This window comes from Idiotropiscis lumnitzeri, chromosome 5 (genome assembly GCF_059441095.1).
Source record: "Idiotropiscis lumnitzeri isolate Australia: NSW breed Sydney's pygmy pipehorse chromosome 5, RoL_Ilum_1.0, whole genome shotgun sequence".
Taxonomy (NCBI): Eukaryota; Metazoa; Chordata; class Actinopteri; order Syngnathiformes; family Syngnathidae; genus Idiotropiscis; species Idiotropiscis lumnitzeri.
This window is the reverse complement of record NC_142395.1, coordinates 22848460-22865185: the sequence shown is the minus strand read 5'-3', so window position 1 is coordinate 22865185 and position 16726 is coordinate 22848460. Positions and strand designations below refer to the sequence as shown.

The following is a 16726-nucleotide window of genomic DNA, read 5'->3' as shown; positions in this document are numbered from 1 at the left end:
ACCATGAATAGTTTCTGGAAAAATGTCCCATATTACAATGATAATTATCATGGCCATTGGTGTACATTTAATCCAGAGGACCGAATTGATTTAAATATTTTGTTCTAGGTGAACCTGGTGATGAATCTAGAAGGCAGCGACCTACTCGCAGACAAGGCAGACCGCCGGGAGTTTGTGAGTCTGCTGAAGAAAATGTTGCTCATCGATGCGGAGGAGAGGATCGCCCCCACCGAAGCTCTCAGTCACCCCTTTGTGACAATGCAACACCTGCTAGACTTCCCTCATAGCAACCAGTGAGTCCATTGAAACTCACCGCTGCTAACTTGACGACAAGTTGGGCGTCAGTTTGACCTTTTGACCTCTTCTCGCTCACAGTGTGAAGTCGTGTTTCCACATCATGGATATTTGCTCAAGCCGTCCCAATACTTATGAGGCAGGCAACAGGAGTAAGGGACCCTTCGTCAGACCCGCTACTGCTGCAGCCACAGTTACCCATCCCTTCAACAAAATGACTGTTGTCCACCCTCAAGTAAGACATCAATGAAGTGTTTACATTCCAATCTGCTGTTCATAATTGTCTCATTGTATTATTTTGTCTTTCATCGAAAATGGGTCATAGTTTAATTTTTAACTATCAACAACTATTATGAAAAGATCTAATATTTTGGGGGTTTTCCTGGGTCTGCAATAAAGCTAGTATTAAAAAATTGTGTGTTCTTCATCCTGTCTGAAGGTTTAAAATTCTCCTTGCCCTTATTGCCTTCAAAACTGCAGACTTACCCGTCTTACTGCCTTGTAGCACTGCTGTCATGGCAACAAAATCACGTCATGTTGCTGAGGTCATGGCAACGCTGCAAATCTGTTGTTGCTGAGGAGAAATAAGGAGCTGACCCTGTTTCTGTCAATGCCACTTTATGATGCAAATCTTCAAATCCGTGATTCTGTAAATGCGATGTGGAAACAAGAAAAATTGCAAAGGAGACAATTCTTTTTCCCGTAAATTAAGTCACAACACATATCACATTTCCAAAGTGTCTTAGTATTATGTCTGACATGTTTTTTTTTTTGTTTTCGTTAAAATCCCACCCCCCCCTATGATCAAAAACTAGAGCACACTTTACATCCTCTAGTAATCTATTTTGACCCAGGTTGAAAATTTTGAGGTACAGTTTTGCAAGTGCGGTTCTTATGCGTGCAATTGAGCCTCTGCTCACCCCGCCTCATTTTACAGTTGGGCAAACGTAGAGTGCAGTGTTGAGCCAAGTGTCTAAATACATGCAACGTGATTTACAAGTCTGTGGATTTGCGAATGCGACCCTTACAGTGGACACACCGCTCAACAGTCACCAACACATTGACCACCTCGCATACCACTTCTCAGAACCTGACGCTGTTAGCTAAAGCATCAATTCAATGAACCTCTGCTTACCTTGAGGCTTTGACAAAGTATTTCAGACAGTGTAGTCTAGCTGTCAATTGCACCACCAAGATTGGAAGTCACGGGCGGAGAAATGGGGTAGGAGTATGTAAATTACCTGTATTGTGATGTCACTGTTCACAGAAAATCTGAACTCCTTGTGAACAAGACACATTTTTGGAGTAAGCATCTCAAAAAAGATATTATATTATTATAATTATATATTATTTATTTTATAGGCATTAGCACCATCTGCCCCCTCTGTGTTGCACCCTGGAATACCATTACAACCAGGAAGTGGACAGTTTGGAGGCAACGATTCATTTCAACAGGCACTCATCTTATGTCCACCCACCATTCAAGGTACGATGTGTATATTTTACTGTTATTTACAGTACGAATTGGACTTGTAATGCAATTTTTTTCTAGGTTAGTGCATGCCGTTTGATTCGTTTTAAACTTAATTTGTTTTTTATAGTGCCAATTCAAAACAAAAGTTACCACAAGGCGATTTGCATTCGGAGCAGGTCTTGAGCCAGATTCCGCAAACATTAAGAAATAAACTGTAAACAAATATTCTGTATTTCATCCCTGTAGGAATACCCACCAACACTGTGAAACCAGCTGGCTACTCTGTTCGAATGGAGGCCTCTGTGCCTCTCGTGACTCAAGCGCCCCCAATCCAGCCCATCCAAATCAGACCAGGGGTTATCACGCAGGTACTGCAGTCACGCATTTATGACATCAGAAACAATGAGGCTATAATGCGCAGGTGTAGTGAATGACCTGAAAATTGTTTAAAGATGATCACTGATTAGATAAATGTTTTTTTTTTTTGATTCTCTGATCTTAAGCAGACCTGGTCGAATCGAGCCCAGCAAATTTTGGTGCCCACTTGGCAACAGGTGACATCAGTTCCCCCACCGCCAACCACTTTGGCATCTGAAACAGTGGCGGTCCCACCAAGAGTGGGTGACTGGGGGTGAGTTAAATCTGAGCTATGTTAGTCATACCTTCTTATGATAATGCGCTTCACTACGTTGTTCTAAAACAATGTTGGTACATAGTATCATAGTATATTAAGTAGGGGTGTCATTAGCTTTAGTTGTTTGCTATCGTGTGGGATTTGGTTGCGCTACACACAGACACAGAAAGCTGTCTCCCTTGAATATTAATGATTGGTGAGTCATATGCGTGTCCTTTGGGACTGAGACCATTTTGTCAGTAATGGTGCTAAAGGCTTTTGGCTCAATGTGCAATGTTCTGTTTTCTTAATGCAGGAAAGTGCGTCCCCATGGTAACCATTACAGCTCAATGATTGCCCACCCTCAGCCGTTCTTAACCAACCAAATGACCATGCCCGCCCACCAGCCAATAAACATAGGCATTGCACATGTGGTGTGGCCGCAGCCCGCTGCCAACAAGAGAGCGAAGCCTTGTACCAACAGGTATGTCACGTGAATTGCTTTATTTTGTGAAGTTAAAATGAGCAGATACATTGCATCCTAATGAGGAGGGCTGCTACTATTTTGCCCCTCTTCTACATCATGCCAACTCTGATTGTGATTAGGCAGTTTATGGAGTGAATGGGGACTGCCATTTAAGAAAAGCCACACTTGAGTCATGTGATAATTCACTGACACTCTCTGCGTATTTCCCTGTTTATATACAAATGAATTATTTTGCCATTCAAAGGGCATTTCTGTCGTTTTTATTCACGATGTGATGTTGATTCCTTCCTCCCACAGGGGCAGCAGCTTTTCCCAAAACACAAACATCCAAAATTTACCATGCCAGTCCCCAAAGATGGCTGATACAGCAAAGAATGTGGAAGAGGCAGCAGTCGTAGAAGCCAGGTGCCCTGACGAGGGCCATGCTGTTATACCGGAACAAGAAACAGAGCAGGCGGAAGAGGAAGACGACGACAACTGCTGTAAAGTAGAGCGGGACTGTGAGGACCTTTCGGTTTCTCAAGAGCAGCGGCACGCCATGGTGATCTCTGAGCTAACTAGCCCATCTGTCAGCGTCATCAGCATCAGTAGTGATGAAGAGGAGGGCGCACCAAGGCACTCAATGGGCGAGTGAGTACACAGTGCCGGGTCCCTTGAGCAAAAAGCTTCGGCTTAGTTGTAAGGACGTAGTTGTAAGTGTCTTTTTTTTCCTTTGTCAGATGTAAAGGAGGTGCAGATTGCGAGGCATGTCAGAGCACAGTTAGTATGGAGAGAGTGTGTTCCCTCAGCAGCCCCGACAGCACGCTGAGCACCAGCTCTTCTGCCTCCGTGCAGTCCAGCGCGTCACCCTGCAAACATCCCAACAGGTATGATCAATACAAGCTATCACAACAAAGCCCTTAAGCAACAGTGTTTGACATTAGTCCACACTACAAAGTGTTGTCAGTCATGTTTTCCCCTCTCTTTCCTCTCGCCTGCAGTATGTCTGATGATGAACAGGAGAGTGGGTGCGACACAGTGGACATTTCACCTGCCTCCAACGGCAATAACAGTCCCTTCCCCGAGCGGCGGTACCACGCAAACAGCAATCAGAACCGCAAGCCTCGTGTCACTTGCGTTGCCCCGGAAACCGAGCCCAGCAAGCCAGCCGTGCGTACAGCCGCGGTTCCTCCGATGAGGGTCTTAAACAACAACACTGGCGTCGGCGAAACACCTGGCAATACAGGTAATGATGACCACATATAGTACACCATCCAATACATCAATAATGATTTTTATATTTTATGTGGAGCTCTGTGTTAATATAAGCGAGTATTGAACCCTGGATTACTTACTTGGCCACACAGGAGAGCAGCAAGTGCTAGGTCATGATAGCTCAAAAGTCTAGTCACCACTGCCGCTGTCTGCTCTACAGGTCACATGGCCTGGGATTACGGCATCTTAGTCGGCCACAGAGGTTCTCCCAGGTGATTATGGGTGACCCGACTGACTTATCTGCGCCCATCTCCGGAATGGATGTTTATTTTCTGCCAATAGTCTAATTCCAATCTGACTCTACCAGCCTTTGTGTCTGTGTGGAAGTGAGCTTCATAAAGCTACGCATGGCATGTGGGATTTGCTTCGAATGAAATATTCAAAACATGGATGACTGAGTAAACACATTTCCTGGCTGTCATCAACACAGAAGTTTGAATATGTAAAAGAGGTTTTCCACACGCCATGAGTAGGGTTGGTTTATAACAGCTGTGGCCAGTGGGACGTCAAGTGTGTCTTTACCAAATGTTTATTTAACACTGAAGTCACCCCCACCTCCTCCAACACTATTTTTGTATGATAAAATTGGGGTTAGGGAAGGTTGCTATATAAATCCTTCACAGAAACCATTCAGTCATATCACCTTTCATGTCAAAGTCATGTCTCACCTCCAACCAGCAACTGCGGCCTCACATAAAAGGGCACGGCTTGCTGTTCCAGGGCTACCAGCTATTTTTATAGCTGATGATCTGGCGTCACTTTAAGCTCTATGAAAGAGCTTAGTTACCAGTTCCTCTCTGATCCCGCAAATATGTCTATTTATAATCACAGAGATCACATTCAGAGGACCCACGCCACCATGTTGAAAATTCGGAGCTGATCAAACTTTTAAAATAGCAGACAACTGATAAAGCCTTCTGCCACAATTGTTGTTTGTCATCTACTTTTAGCAGTGACATTTCTTGGCTCTACTGTCTTTGCAGCACAAATGATAATTCTCCAAAAAATGAATATCATCCTCATCTCTTTGTTTCTCCCTCGCTTCTTGCTCAGTTTTGGAGTCTTCATACCAGTCGAAAGGGAGAGGCAATTCTGGGCGGCATCATCACCACTCCACTCCTCTCCTCAACCGTTCCCAAAAGATCACCCCTTCATTCCAGCCCCAGCAGCAGCAACCCTTAGGCTTTGGGCAGGTGAGAACACCCTCGTGCTCGCGTGCCACTAAGTGTGTTGTTTGACTGCAATGGAGATTTCCCAGAAAATGGAGCAGTAAAGTAAAACAAGTTTATCTTTCGATAACACAAATATGATATGAATCTGTGATTCTCAAAGTAAGTACAAGTACTATGGGGTTTGTGAAAGAATCACTGAATTAAATACAGTTGACAACATTCAAAAACGTGAAATAAGCTCAAACATAAATACAGTACAATAGCATTTAATCTTGAGGAAATGTTTCTTTGAGTAGAAGTTTTATATACCTTAACTTGCAATACATTGGAACTAAATCAGTATTTAAAGTCTATTTCTTTCCCATAATTTGTTAATGTTCAAACTGTGCACAATGTTAGTGTTTTTCAATAATAAATGTACTTTAGGAATGAAACGTCTGCATTGTTTTGGATTATCACATCACCCTGAGCCTTTACTGTACAGCAGGGGGGCACAACTTAATGTTGACCCAATGTCTACTTTTCAAGCAAAAAATCTTCAACAATGTACCCCCACCTGCTTACACTTAAGTCGACCGCAATCGACTGGTTGGGCGCTCCTGTCGTGCAGTATGTTTAATGTTGCTCATTATAGAGAGCTAAATTTGAGGTGGTACTTGGCGTAAAAACTTTGACAACCACTGATATAGTTGTTTACCAGTGTGCAATTGGTCATATTTTGTTCCCCCTCCTCCACATTGTATTCCTAAAGTTGCAATGAAAAGGCTTGGTTACGGCACCATCTAGTGGCGAACAAGTCCATGACGTTTGTTGTTGAAAACTGATCTGTATCTCCTCCAGGTCCAACATTTCACTTCCTGCCACCAGGAATGGAACGGCAACTTTGCCCACCGAAGACCGCAGGCCTTCATCCCGCCAACCATACATGGGCCCGCGTTCACCCTGTCCCACAGCAGTCCAAACCACTCTGCAGGCCACCCCCACCTTGGGGGGCACCCGCACTCCCAACCCACCTTGTTGTCCTATCCCCCATCTGGTCCTCTTGTCACAGCCGCGCCTGTGGCCCACCTCTTGGCCTCCCCTGGTGCCTCGCGTCCCGTCCTTCAGCCCGCTTACAGCCTCTCTCACCCGGCAGGCATCGTGCATCAGGTCACAGTGGGCATCAACCCGCGGCTTTTGCCCTCTCCCACATTGCATCCCCAAGGCCAATTCAAGCCCCTCTTCCCCCCGCATTCCTACATTGCCTCGCCGGCCTACGCCAGTTTCCCCCTCAGCCCCACCAAAATAAACCAGTACCCCTACATCTGAGCATGGGTACCCAGGTACTCTTCTCACTACCCGAGGGCTAAGCGTACGGGGCAAATTCTGTCTTAAACCACAAGCAACATGGTTTTTCATTTCCAAAAACCATGGCACAACCATAGAGAAAGCAAGCTATTTTTTGAAACATGTCAACTTGGGTGTAATTGAACTTCAAGCTTTAAAAAGAAGAAAAAAAAGAAAAGAACGATGTTGGTGATTAGGGCAAAAAAAAAAATCTGAAGGAAATAATGTATGAATGATTGAATGAATGAGTAGTTAAACTCACACTTAATGTGTTTTGCACATTTGATATACCTTTGCATTGGATCTTCTACGAATACTCCTCAAAACAGGTAAATAATTGGGGTGGTGTTGAATAGTTTGATGTTGCACCCCCGATCCCAGCTATTTTTCTATATTGCCTTCTTACATGAGCAAGACACATCCACATTTGTAAAGCCATCCCAGTCTCTAGCTCCAGATAGCCAGATGTTGTCTACGGTGTATGTTGTACCGCGTTCCGAGTATTTGTACTTTTTCAGTGTCTTTCGGTGTTTGCAATGTCAAAAGTCAATTAAGCGATTTTAAATAGGGTCGTTCCTCACCGCTGCATGTGGTCTTGCATGAGCAAAAGTGTAAACTGAACGATGCGTAGACGTCGCTCTTCTCGTTTTGTGTGACAAGACTCGCTGCATTGTATAACTGTCCCCAGCCATAGTGCCTTACATATTGTTCATGTTACTACTTATATATGACTATATACAAGACTATTAATGTACCGGTCTGCAGCACTTGAAATTCCAATCGCTCGATGCATCCTATGTGTGAGTATATATTCTGTATATATGCACATAGCCTGCATGGATGTGACGTATCGCGGATAGCGATGCTTACACTTTGGAGTCAGTGTTATATTTAAGTGTGTCGTAAGTTCCTTTTCCGTTCATGCAAGAAAAACGGCATGCTTTGCTGTTGCGAATGCTTTGCTGTCTGATTTAAGGAGAAAAAGCAACTTTTGTTTGTCCGAATGAACTAGTGTACAAAGTGCAAGTACTGAGTATTGCTTCATATTTGATAATCACTTTCTATTGAGTGAATCTCCTACTACTGACAGTATTTGTACTGTTTGACGAAACTGCAATACAATCTCAATAGTCGCCTTTCCCTCCCCGCCCGTCTACGTATTTTCATTTGGACCGTTTTCACTTGGTTTCTTCGATGTTTAGACGAGTGTTTGTGCGCGCGCGCGGGTGTGCGTGTGCGTGCGTGCCTGCGTGTGTGTGTGTGTGTGTGGGCATGGCTTTGACTAGGTAAAGAAAACAATGCAAATTAATTCCCGGTATGGATTTTTCTAAGCCTGAGCAAACCATGCAGTATTCGATATACACACATATATGGACATATATTGTAGAGCTAGAGTATTTCGTACCAATGCTTGATGAGGTGTGAGTTAATTGTGTGCAATTCTCTCATTTATGCATGTGTGACAAAGTTAACTTTTCCCTTTACATTTGTTGATGGCTAAAGGCTTCTCAGTGTCAACTGCTTCTTTTAAACATTCCGTCAGGGAGGATATATATATATATAAATATATACGGTGGGAGCAGGTGTCACCAGTCTATATACCATATATCTATATATGTAGATAATCTGTGTGCGTTTTTCGGTTTTGTTTCTTAGTTACGTGTGTATAATTTTTGTCTTTAATTTCAAATGAAGTTGCTTGGCAGCACCAAAGACTGTAATTCATTTCCTGAGCAAGGTAGCTACTCTTTGCATAAACCTCACTTAGAACATAGTCGTAGAATCGGGGTGGATTTGAAAGAAAACTAAAAAGCAACTACAAACACACTTGTATTTAAAAGCGGCCGAGGTTTTTGTCTAGCTTATTGGGCAATTAATAAGTCGTATCATTTCTTTCTTGAATGTATCATAGATAAGCTGCTAAATGATGATTGCCACTTCCATAGCTGTGAAATTAGGTGATTTCTGCGTTGTTTTTGTTTTTTTGGGTGTGTGTGTATGTAGGTCCCTTTTATCTAAAATAGAAGTGGTTTTGATTTGGGGTTTTTTTTCGTGTTCCTATTTGGAGTGTCATTGTAACTACTGTATTGCTGATGATGAACACTAGTTGCATTTGTTGTTTCTTGGGGTGTGCGCGTGTTTCGGCATCGGTATTTTATCCTTTTCGACCTATCCTTCGGGCTCATCACAGCATATAAACGATGTATCGATGTATAACATAATTTTTGTATGTTTTCATATTGACGTTTCGTACACATTTGAAAACCGTAGCTTGCAGTATCAATTTAACTTGTACGTTCACAATATTCGAGCAGTGCAGAAGCACTGCGAGAGGACATTTGACAAACGTCATTGTGCGTGTTAAAATGATCACTTATACTCACCACAAAGGAAGGCGGATGAGAATAGGCGGCCAAAAAATGAATCATGATTTTTAATCCCCCAAAAACTGATTTGATCTAGTATTTATTGTTAGAATGTTTTTATCTGTTCAATGTTCTAAGAATATCAGCTTTGCCTTGCGTTCTGATCGCTGCCCCCGCTTCGTCTCAATGTTTTTAATTGGAAAGCGGCTGTCGTCGTGTGGTCCTTACTGAAACTGAAGCAGTGTGAGCAGCACTGTGTATGTGCCTTGCGATTCAGAACATTGGAGATGCATATTGAAAGAGAAAGGCCTCGAATCCATTAGGTCTGCAAGACGCTAAACGGAGAAGTCGTGGGACACTTGCAGAAGGTGAAAATGGCAAAACTATCGATTTGTCCTCTTTTACGCTGATCATACAAAACAGTCTTGTCAGAGCTAGAGCAAGATGAAAGGCTAAAGTCTCTTCCTATCTTTTATGCCAAGTCATAAAAAAATTGCTTTTAAGACTTGTTTGGAAAAAATGCTCGACGGAAGTGCTTGTCTAATGTGCACCAGGAGGTCATTCTGTCTTTTGGGAGCAGCGACAGAAAAAAAAACTCATCTGTGAAGTTTTAAAAAAAAAAAAAAAAAAAATCTTAAAATGAACTGTAAAGTCAAAAAGCAGTCAGTGGGAAGCTCGAGTAAGATTTGTGAGCTCCCTCTTAAGTGTCGAGACCAGTGAGAAAATATTTTGAAGCAATTGGAGATGTTTATGAGAAGGCTGGCTGACTCCAAAGTAAAGCGCGTTCTGGTAATCTTGATTTGTGATCAAGGCATGGATTAGTTTCAAAGTGCTGCTGTATATATATGAAAAACAAAATCACCCTCGCTGGCTGCCTGAGGTGAAAAAGCTTGACGGCACCAACTTGCCACGCAATTTTGAAGTCAATGCAATTTTTCAAATCCAAATTTGAAATGAAGCCAATAAACCATTGTTGCTCGAGATATTTATTACCCGTTCACAAAGTGATGCAGCATCCCTGCAGTCTGACAAGTGCACTTGGTCTCCTTTTGACAGAACAGCAACTTGGGAAAAGGTGGCATAAAAGAAGCAACTGTTAAGTCTTTGGTGAGGTTCAGGTCAGGTCTTTGGCATTCTTCCAAAGTCATCCTGCCATGCCTTTATCAAAACATTGCTTCGTGCCGTGCGAGCAGAAAAAGCCACATCTGTTCCCACTGTAATGTAATGAAGGAATTTAACTCTTTGGTAAGATAAATAATGACGAGTCTTGTCCGTTCCAAATTGATGACTTACTATTAGGATCTGTGTCCCAAGACTTTTGTCCGTTCAACGTGTTTGCTGACAATAACAAAGAAACCCAAGATAAGAAGTCATCCTGTTCAACTTGTAGAAACATCAGAGGTTGGTGCATCCTGGTCGATTGCACAAATAATACACTTATACTTAATAATAATAATCCTAATAATATCACCTGTCTTTGGATTGTCACTGGCTTGAAAACAGCAAATGCAATACTTTGAAACATTTTTGCCGTCATTGCACCACACAAGTGTTCTTAGATGAGCCGTTCTTTACATGACCTTGCATGTGCGTGGCTTTTGTTTTTCGTCGAGCGCCTAGAGCACATTTGGTAACACTGGCTTTTGAAGAATCATTCAATTTCTCTTCTTGCATGTTGATTTTTCTCTACTTTGTTAAATTAAGGAGATTATTGTTGTGGATTCACGGCACGCTCACAAGTGCGCTACGTTTCAACACAGATATGGTTGTATGCTTTTTATTTGTTACTGATTATAATGGCGTATCATTTTGGACGAGAAAGCTTTTCGACAACAAGACATGAACTTGGCAGGTGATTACCGCTTGGCAAAAGTTTGCCAATAACGCGCATGGGGAAATGTAATCTGTGTTGTGGTTCCTCCCAAAGTATTCACCAGCAATGCGACACGAGGAGACGAAGCCTGCTGTTTTGAATTCTACCCATCACCTTGCTTTACAGAAATGTTTGTTTTCCTTTGGAGGATTTATGTAACATTTAACAGATAAAACCAACGATGATCGTCATGATTTTATGACAAACACGAAAATCCTCTGCTGCGGATTTATCCTTTTAGAGCTGTTAATTCAGGGTCGGTATTAGTCTCGATGTGCTACTGTGTTACAGTTTGATTTTTTTTTTTTTCTCTCTTATTTTGTTTTAACTTGTGTTCATCCCTTTCTGCAGTTTTAATTCATGCTGCAAGTTATCCATCTGTCTATATGGCTCATCAATTACACTTGATTATGAAATCCGAGCTATTACTGTTTAAAAACCTATAGATTTGGCTTTGATGTATTTTTTTTTTTGGTTATTTGTTTTATTTCCTTTTTTTTTTTTTTATTTGTCTGTGCTACACTAGTTTGCCATGTAGCAATTGCACTGTGCAATATTTACAGTATGAGGACTGGGAAACTAACTATGGATGTGATGTCTCTTTACAGTTTGCGTTAGTGTTTCCTCTCTAGTTCTCAGTGATTTTAGGTGTGACCAAGCCTTCTATACTTAGTCACATTAAGCGGGTTTTCCAGGTGACTCTTTTGGTGAGTGTCGAAGTAAGACTTATAAATGGTGTATTATTGTTAAGATTCACTTTGAATTAAAAAAAAAAAATCTATTGGCGCAGTCTTTTGGAATGTCTGCTTCATTCATTTTTGGTGTGATTGGTTAGTTAGGGCCAAATGTTTTCACTCAGGATTTTGTGTTTCAGTAACTTCACCTTGTTTCTGTTAGTGTTGTTCAACTTTTTTTTTTAAATGACAAAAAAACAATGTTTAGATTCAGACAGCATTACAGATTTATTTTGATTGAAATGAGGACATTCCATTGCATGCTGGCAAATAATAAAACGGTTAGGTGAAGAGTTCACATTCTACGACGATACAGAAAGAATGTGATTGGAAAAAAAAAAACTTAGTGAAACCTATTTGGGTCACTGATAAAACCTTCTGCCCATCCCTCTACACAACATTCACACTAACGTCACAGCTCCAAAATCTCTGATCCAAAAATTCCCAAGGGGTTATTTTAGTCCTTGACATTGCCTGCCGGAGATTTGCAATTTGCCGTGCTTATCTGGAAAGAAACTAACACAGTGACTTGGCTTCAGATAATTTAGATGTGCGGCGAAACCATTTTCTCACGTGACATAAAATATTTAACGGACAGCAACAACCGAAGAAGGTGGACAAATTACATTTTATAACCTTTGATAGCGTAAAATGAGATTATTAGCTCAAGGGGTCTTCTGTTAAATCCTGCCTATCCTGTCATGGGTCACATGGGGGCGGAAAAAAAACACTTAACTGCAACAGTTTACTTAATATTTCCCCTCATAAACTATTAACAAAAGAAAAGATGTCAGATTAATTTGGGCATTTGAATAGACTTGGATTTATTTTCCCTAATAATATATTATCATGTCCTAAATGGATGGTTCCACCATATTTTTGCAAATTAAACAAATAAAAACCATAACATGACAGCGAGTTTGGGTCCCTCACACAATTGTGCTCCGCAAAGAAATACAAAATGGTGACATGGCGCTGAAGTAACACTGCCCATTTTATTGAATATATTTTACGGTGTTATTGTAATTGCCATGTGATGCCGCAAGGTGGCGCCAAAGGAATACTTTTAGGAAGCGCCACAACTCATTGCTGCACCAAGATTCCACCAGATTGTCCCAGAGCAATGCTCTGTGAAAACAGCAAATAGGTGATCTTTACAGCGGAAAATGGAGGGTAAGGTCCCAGAAAAAAAGAGAATCTGATGCCGAACTGCAAATATGTGTGGGTTCACAATCTCCATTTACAGTCCCCTCCAAAAGTATTGGAACAGCTAGTTTGTTTATGCCGTATACTGAAGACATTTGGGTTTCCGGTCAAAATATGAACATGAGACATTTTGTTTCCAGCTTTTATTTCATGGTAATTACGTCAAGATGTGATAAACAACTGAGCGTGGATTTGTTATTTAGCTAACAAAGACACAAGAGTGTTCTATGTTAAAAAATAAAGCCATTATGTAATCAATCAGCGCTATTGCACAAATATTGGGTATAGCCAATGCAGCAATTTGGAATGTCCTGAATAATAATAAAATACTGGTGCACTGAGCAACCAACATCAAACAGGTGGGCCAAGGGTATACAACAAAAACAAAAAGAAGTAGCCTTGCTGTTCCAATACTTTAGTGGGGTAGGTATGCCAGCAGTGTATAGTGAACAATTGAATACTCCTTATTTGTTGTAAATTGCTAAAAAAAAAAAAAAGAGAACACTTCTTGGTCATTTCCCTCTCCTGTTGATCTTTCATATAGCACAGTGATAGGGAATTGGCCTTAAATGAACCTGACATGTTATTGTATTGAAGTGCAGAGTACGTTTGGTGACGGAGGCAAAATGCTGCAGCCATACGACCGTGCGCGCCTGTTGCCTGGCGCTGTGCTGACCCCTTGTGGACAAAAACAGGTACAACGCCCAAATGATCTTACTCGCTGAGGATTTAATGGCGAGTCCCTACTTAACCCGTTTGAGACTTACTGCTCTCCGTTTTGATTTATGAAAAAATTTCAATCATCGAGTTCAACATTTCATACATTGGCCACCGGGAGTTGCAGCCATAATTCGAACCTTTTGACAGTATGTGTGCGCCCTGCACCACACGCCGATGATGAAGATGATCATGATGATGATGATGATGATGATGATGATGATGATGGGTGGACCGAGCGGAGGTGGACCGGTAGGGCTCATTTCCTCATCTGGCTTCACCGCAGCGCCAAGCACACCGAAGCCCTTGCACCCTGCACCCCCCTCCCACCTCCCTGCAGCCCTGGCCACAAGACCTGATCACAAGCCCGAAGAAGCCTGAACCAATGTATTATTTACGCGCCAAACTTCAGCAACTCATCCACCGGATATGGCTGCCGGTCTGAGGAAGCGTGCGCCGGGGGCAGCCCGGGCAGCGGACCCTGCTCCGGCGAGGGATGCCGGAGGAGGAGATGAGGGGTGGCGTGCAAGAAGACGGAGCAGGTGGCGGAGCGGAGCTGTGGGAATGCCTGCAAAGTGTGCGCTGTCTGCGGGGATGTTTTTACTCCTGCTCCGATGTTCTTTGGCCGCAGAGGGTAAGATATACACACTACTCACGCGCACACACAAAACATGCAGATGGATGCATCATCACAATGCGTCTCCTCCTGTCTCCCTCCAATTTGAGTGTTGCGTTTCACACGGCATTGTTGTGCACACTATTTGCTGCAGGCTGCACGACTCAGTAGATGAATCTGGGCTCACCTGAATAGCTGGAATATAACGCGCTCCATGTCCATTGTTTCAAAGCTGTGTCGTTTCATTTGGGACATTTCATGAGATCCAATATTGGACAATTCTGCATGTTTAACATTGCATTTGTTTATTGTAGAGCCGCACTTCATCATAGTGAGAGGATGAGAGTAGTCAGTTGTTTCTGTTCTCCAATCAAAATATTAGAAACCACTCTGTGTGTTGCGGTGCAGCAGTCAATATTTTTTTTATTTATTGTTGTGATTTGTAATAGAGCAAAGATGAGATTCCAACTACGAAGAGCTGTTTCTATTATTTGGGTAGTGACTATTATCTAAAGGTAATCCTTTTCAGGTCAGATAAAGTCATTTGAGGGGTATGCAAAATATAACCAATAATGAGCAAACCTATGCAGTCATCTATTTTCTATGTCGTGTGTCCTCATGAGGGTCACAAGTGAGCTGGCGCCTATGCCAGCTGATTTTGGGCAAGAAAGATTGGCTAATCTGGATTGGTCGCCAGTCAATCGCAGCACAAGTAGAACAGTGGTACTTTATGATCAGAGTTTAATTCATTCCATGGCCACATTCGTACCTGAACACTCACACATAAAATCTTTCCAAAATGAAATGGGTGTTCGAGCCCTCCTCCTAAAAATAAATAAATGAATAAATAAATAAAACAAAGAGTGCATTTCAATAAGGAAACATAGAACTCTATAATATTGTACTTTGTACAAATGTAATTTAATATAATGTAAGAAATTAACCAGTTGTACATCATGATTTAATGCTGCAATCCAGTTTTGGTGTAAAATGCGCTATATAAATAAAGTTGTATTGTATTGTAATGCGCTGTTTCTTCAGGTGTGCCCACGTTTGCCACCAGGAGGGAGTGTAATACAATCATGCAGACAAAAAAAAAATGACTATTGCTACTCAAAGTGACTCAGTAAGCAGCTATAACAGTCATTTTTGTGGAGGATAAAGACTATGCACCTGTGAATATTATATATTTATAATATATTACGATATACTTTTACACAATAATGTCATTTTATATAATATATTATTATATCGTGCGATATTGTGTTGTTACACTATTTATTTTCAAATATCCCTTGCTTATAAAACCGCAACTTTTGATCCTGTTTGCAAGCACGTCAGTGGCGTTTTGCATTGTTTGTTAGCATTTAAGAGGAAGTCAACACCCCAGAATTATTTGCAGCAATGTGTTCTATGTGCCTTCACTAGTCGAAAGTTGGTATTTCGATTGTGGAATATGAGTTAAACAGCAAAATACAGCCGTCTGTAGTCCATTTAGTTGCTTTTGTCGACTGAAAACTTTACCTAATTTTTTTGTTCCCTTTTCTTCTTCTGTGGGATTTATACGCGGTTAGCAAACCATGTTAATGGTACGTTAGCGCCACCAACTGATATTTTCTTGCCACTGCAAGGAAACCAATGTGAATTGATGGCGCTCTTTTGTCACACTCACACAAACCTTCATTTCCTCAGCCCACATTTCTTTTCATTTTTAATCCATTTCTTGACATTAACTACGATCATTGTCTGTAATAAGCTGAAAAGAGTTATTCCGGGAATGCAAAGCATAGCAGTCGCATGCGTTTCAGAGCATCTGGGTCAGCACTAATGACACACATAATGTTGCCAAGAGTAGGTTTATCTCTGGGGTCAAGGTTGCCTGTAAAAACCAAGCTTGCTCACCGATTAAGCTGCATATTGTTTTCATTCTCATACGACTTTGACACAACACGCTGCATTTGACCCAACCAAACAAAACAAGTGAGCGCTGCAGGGACGCATGTTTAATACGATTGGATGTGCTGACCGTTTAGAAGGAGGCTGATTCGAGAGAAGCGGTGCCTCAGCAGCGATGACTACCATCCCTACCACCACATCACAGCTGCACACACACTGCAATACTGTCAACAAGCATTAGAAACGACGGGGGGCAAAGATGTTCATTAGACTGCACTCTTTCTTATGCTGACAGAAGCCGATACAATGTGCCCCCGCATATTGCCAGATTTTGGGGGAGGGGGGTGTTACGATGGAAATCTTTGCATAATTTTGATGTCAATGAACTACAGCGATGTGAGTTGAGGGGCTTAATGTTGTCAAAAGTAGTACTTTGCTGCCATCTTATGGCGTATTGGCAAGGAACTATGTTGAATTGATTTTTGGCACTTCATTTAGACAAAAGTCGGGTGTTTGCCACCATCTGGTGGCATCTTGGTGTCACCGAACTATGTTGAAGTGAGTTTGAAGAGCTTCATTTAACTCATTCACGACCAGCCGAAAAAAAAGGATCATTGACGTATTTTGCCGTCAATGGGATTAAATGAGTTAAACAATACTCGTGCTTTGTCGCAATCTTATACGCGGGTTTTTGCTAC

The 16726-nt window shown here is 41.8% G+C and overlaps 2 protein-coding genes across 4 annotated transcripts in view; both read left to right on the top strand.

Annotated features, from left to right (window-relative positions):
• The window catches only part of hipk3b (homeodomain interacting protein kinase 3b), a 30837-nt gene extending 23191 nt beyond the window's left edge, over window positions 1-7646 (top strand). Inside the window, exons 6-17 of one of the 3 annotated variants that reach the window (XM_088295907.1) lie at window positions 109-293; window positions 376-529; window positions 1657-1780; window positions 2015-2136; window positions 2275-2399; window positions 2698-2865; window positions 3166-3498; window positions 3588-3734; window positions 3849-4093; window positions 4283-4334; window positions 5176-5315; window positions 6135-7646. In XM_088295907.1, the coding sequence (XP_088152033.1) occupies window positions 109-293; window positions 376-529; window positions 1657-1780; window positions 2015-2136; window positions 2275-2399; window positions 2698-2865; window positions 3166-3498; window positions 3588-3734; window positions 3849-4093; window positions 4283-4334; window positions 5176-5315; window positions 6135-6643 (2304 nt within the window). In that variant the 3' untranslated portion in view covers window positions 6644-7646. Of the gene's footprint in view, window positions 1-108; window positions 294-375; window positions 530-1656; window positions 1781-2014; window positions 2137-2271; window positions 2400-2697; window positions 2866-3165; window positions 3499-3587; window positions 3735-3848; window positions 4094-4282; window positions 4335-5175; window positions 5316-6134 lie in introns of all 3 variants that reach the window. The other 2 variants (XM_088295906.1, XM_088295905.1) reach the window with 2 other exon arrangements.
• A 6082-nt stretch (window positions 7647-13728) lies between these two features.
• Window positions 13729-16726, top strand: part of kiaa1549lb (KIAA1549-like b) — a 49386-nt gene continuing 46388 nt past the window's right edge. Inside the window, exon 1 of the mRNA XM_088297037.1 lies at window positions 13729-14150. Within this exon, the coding sequence (XP_088153163.1) occupies window positions 13946-14150 (205 nt within the window). The 5' untranslated portion in view covers window positions 13729-13945. The remainder of the gene's footprint in view (window positions 14151-16726) is intronic.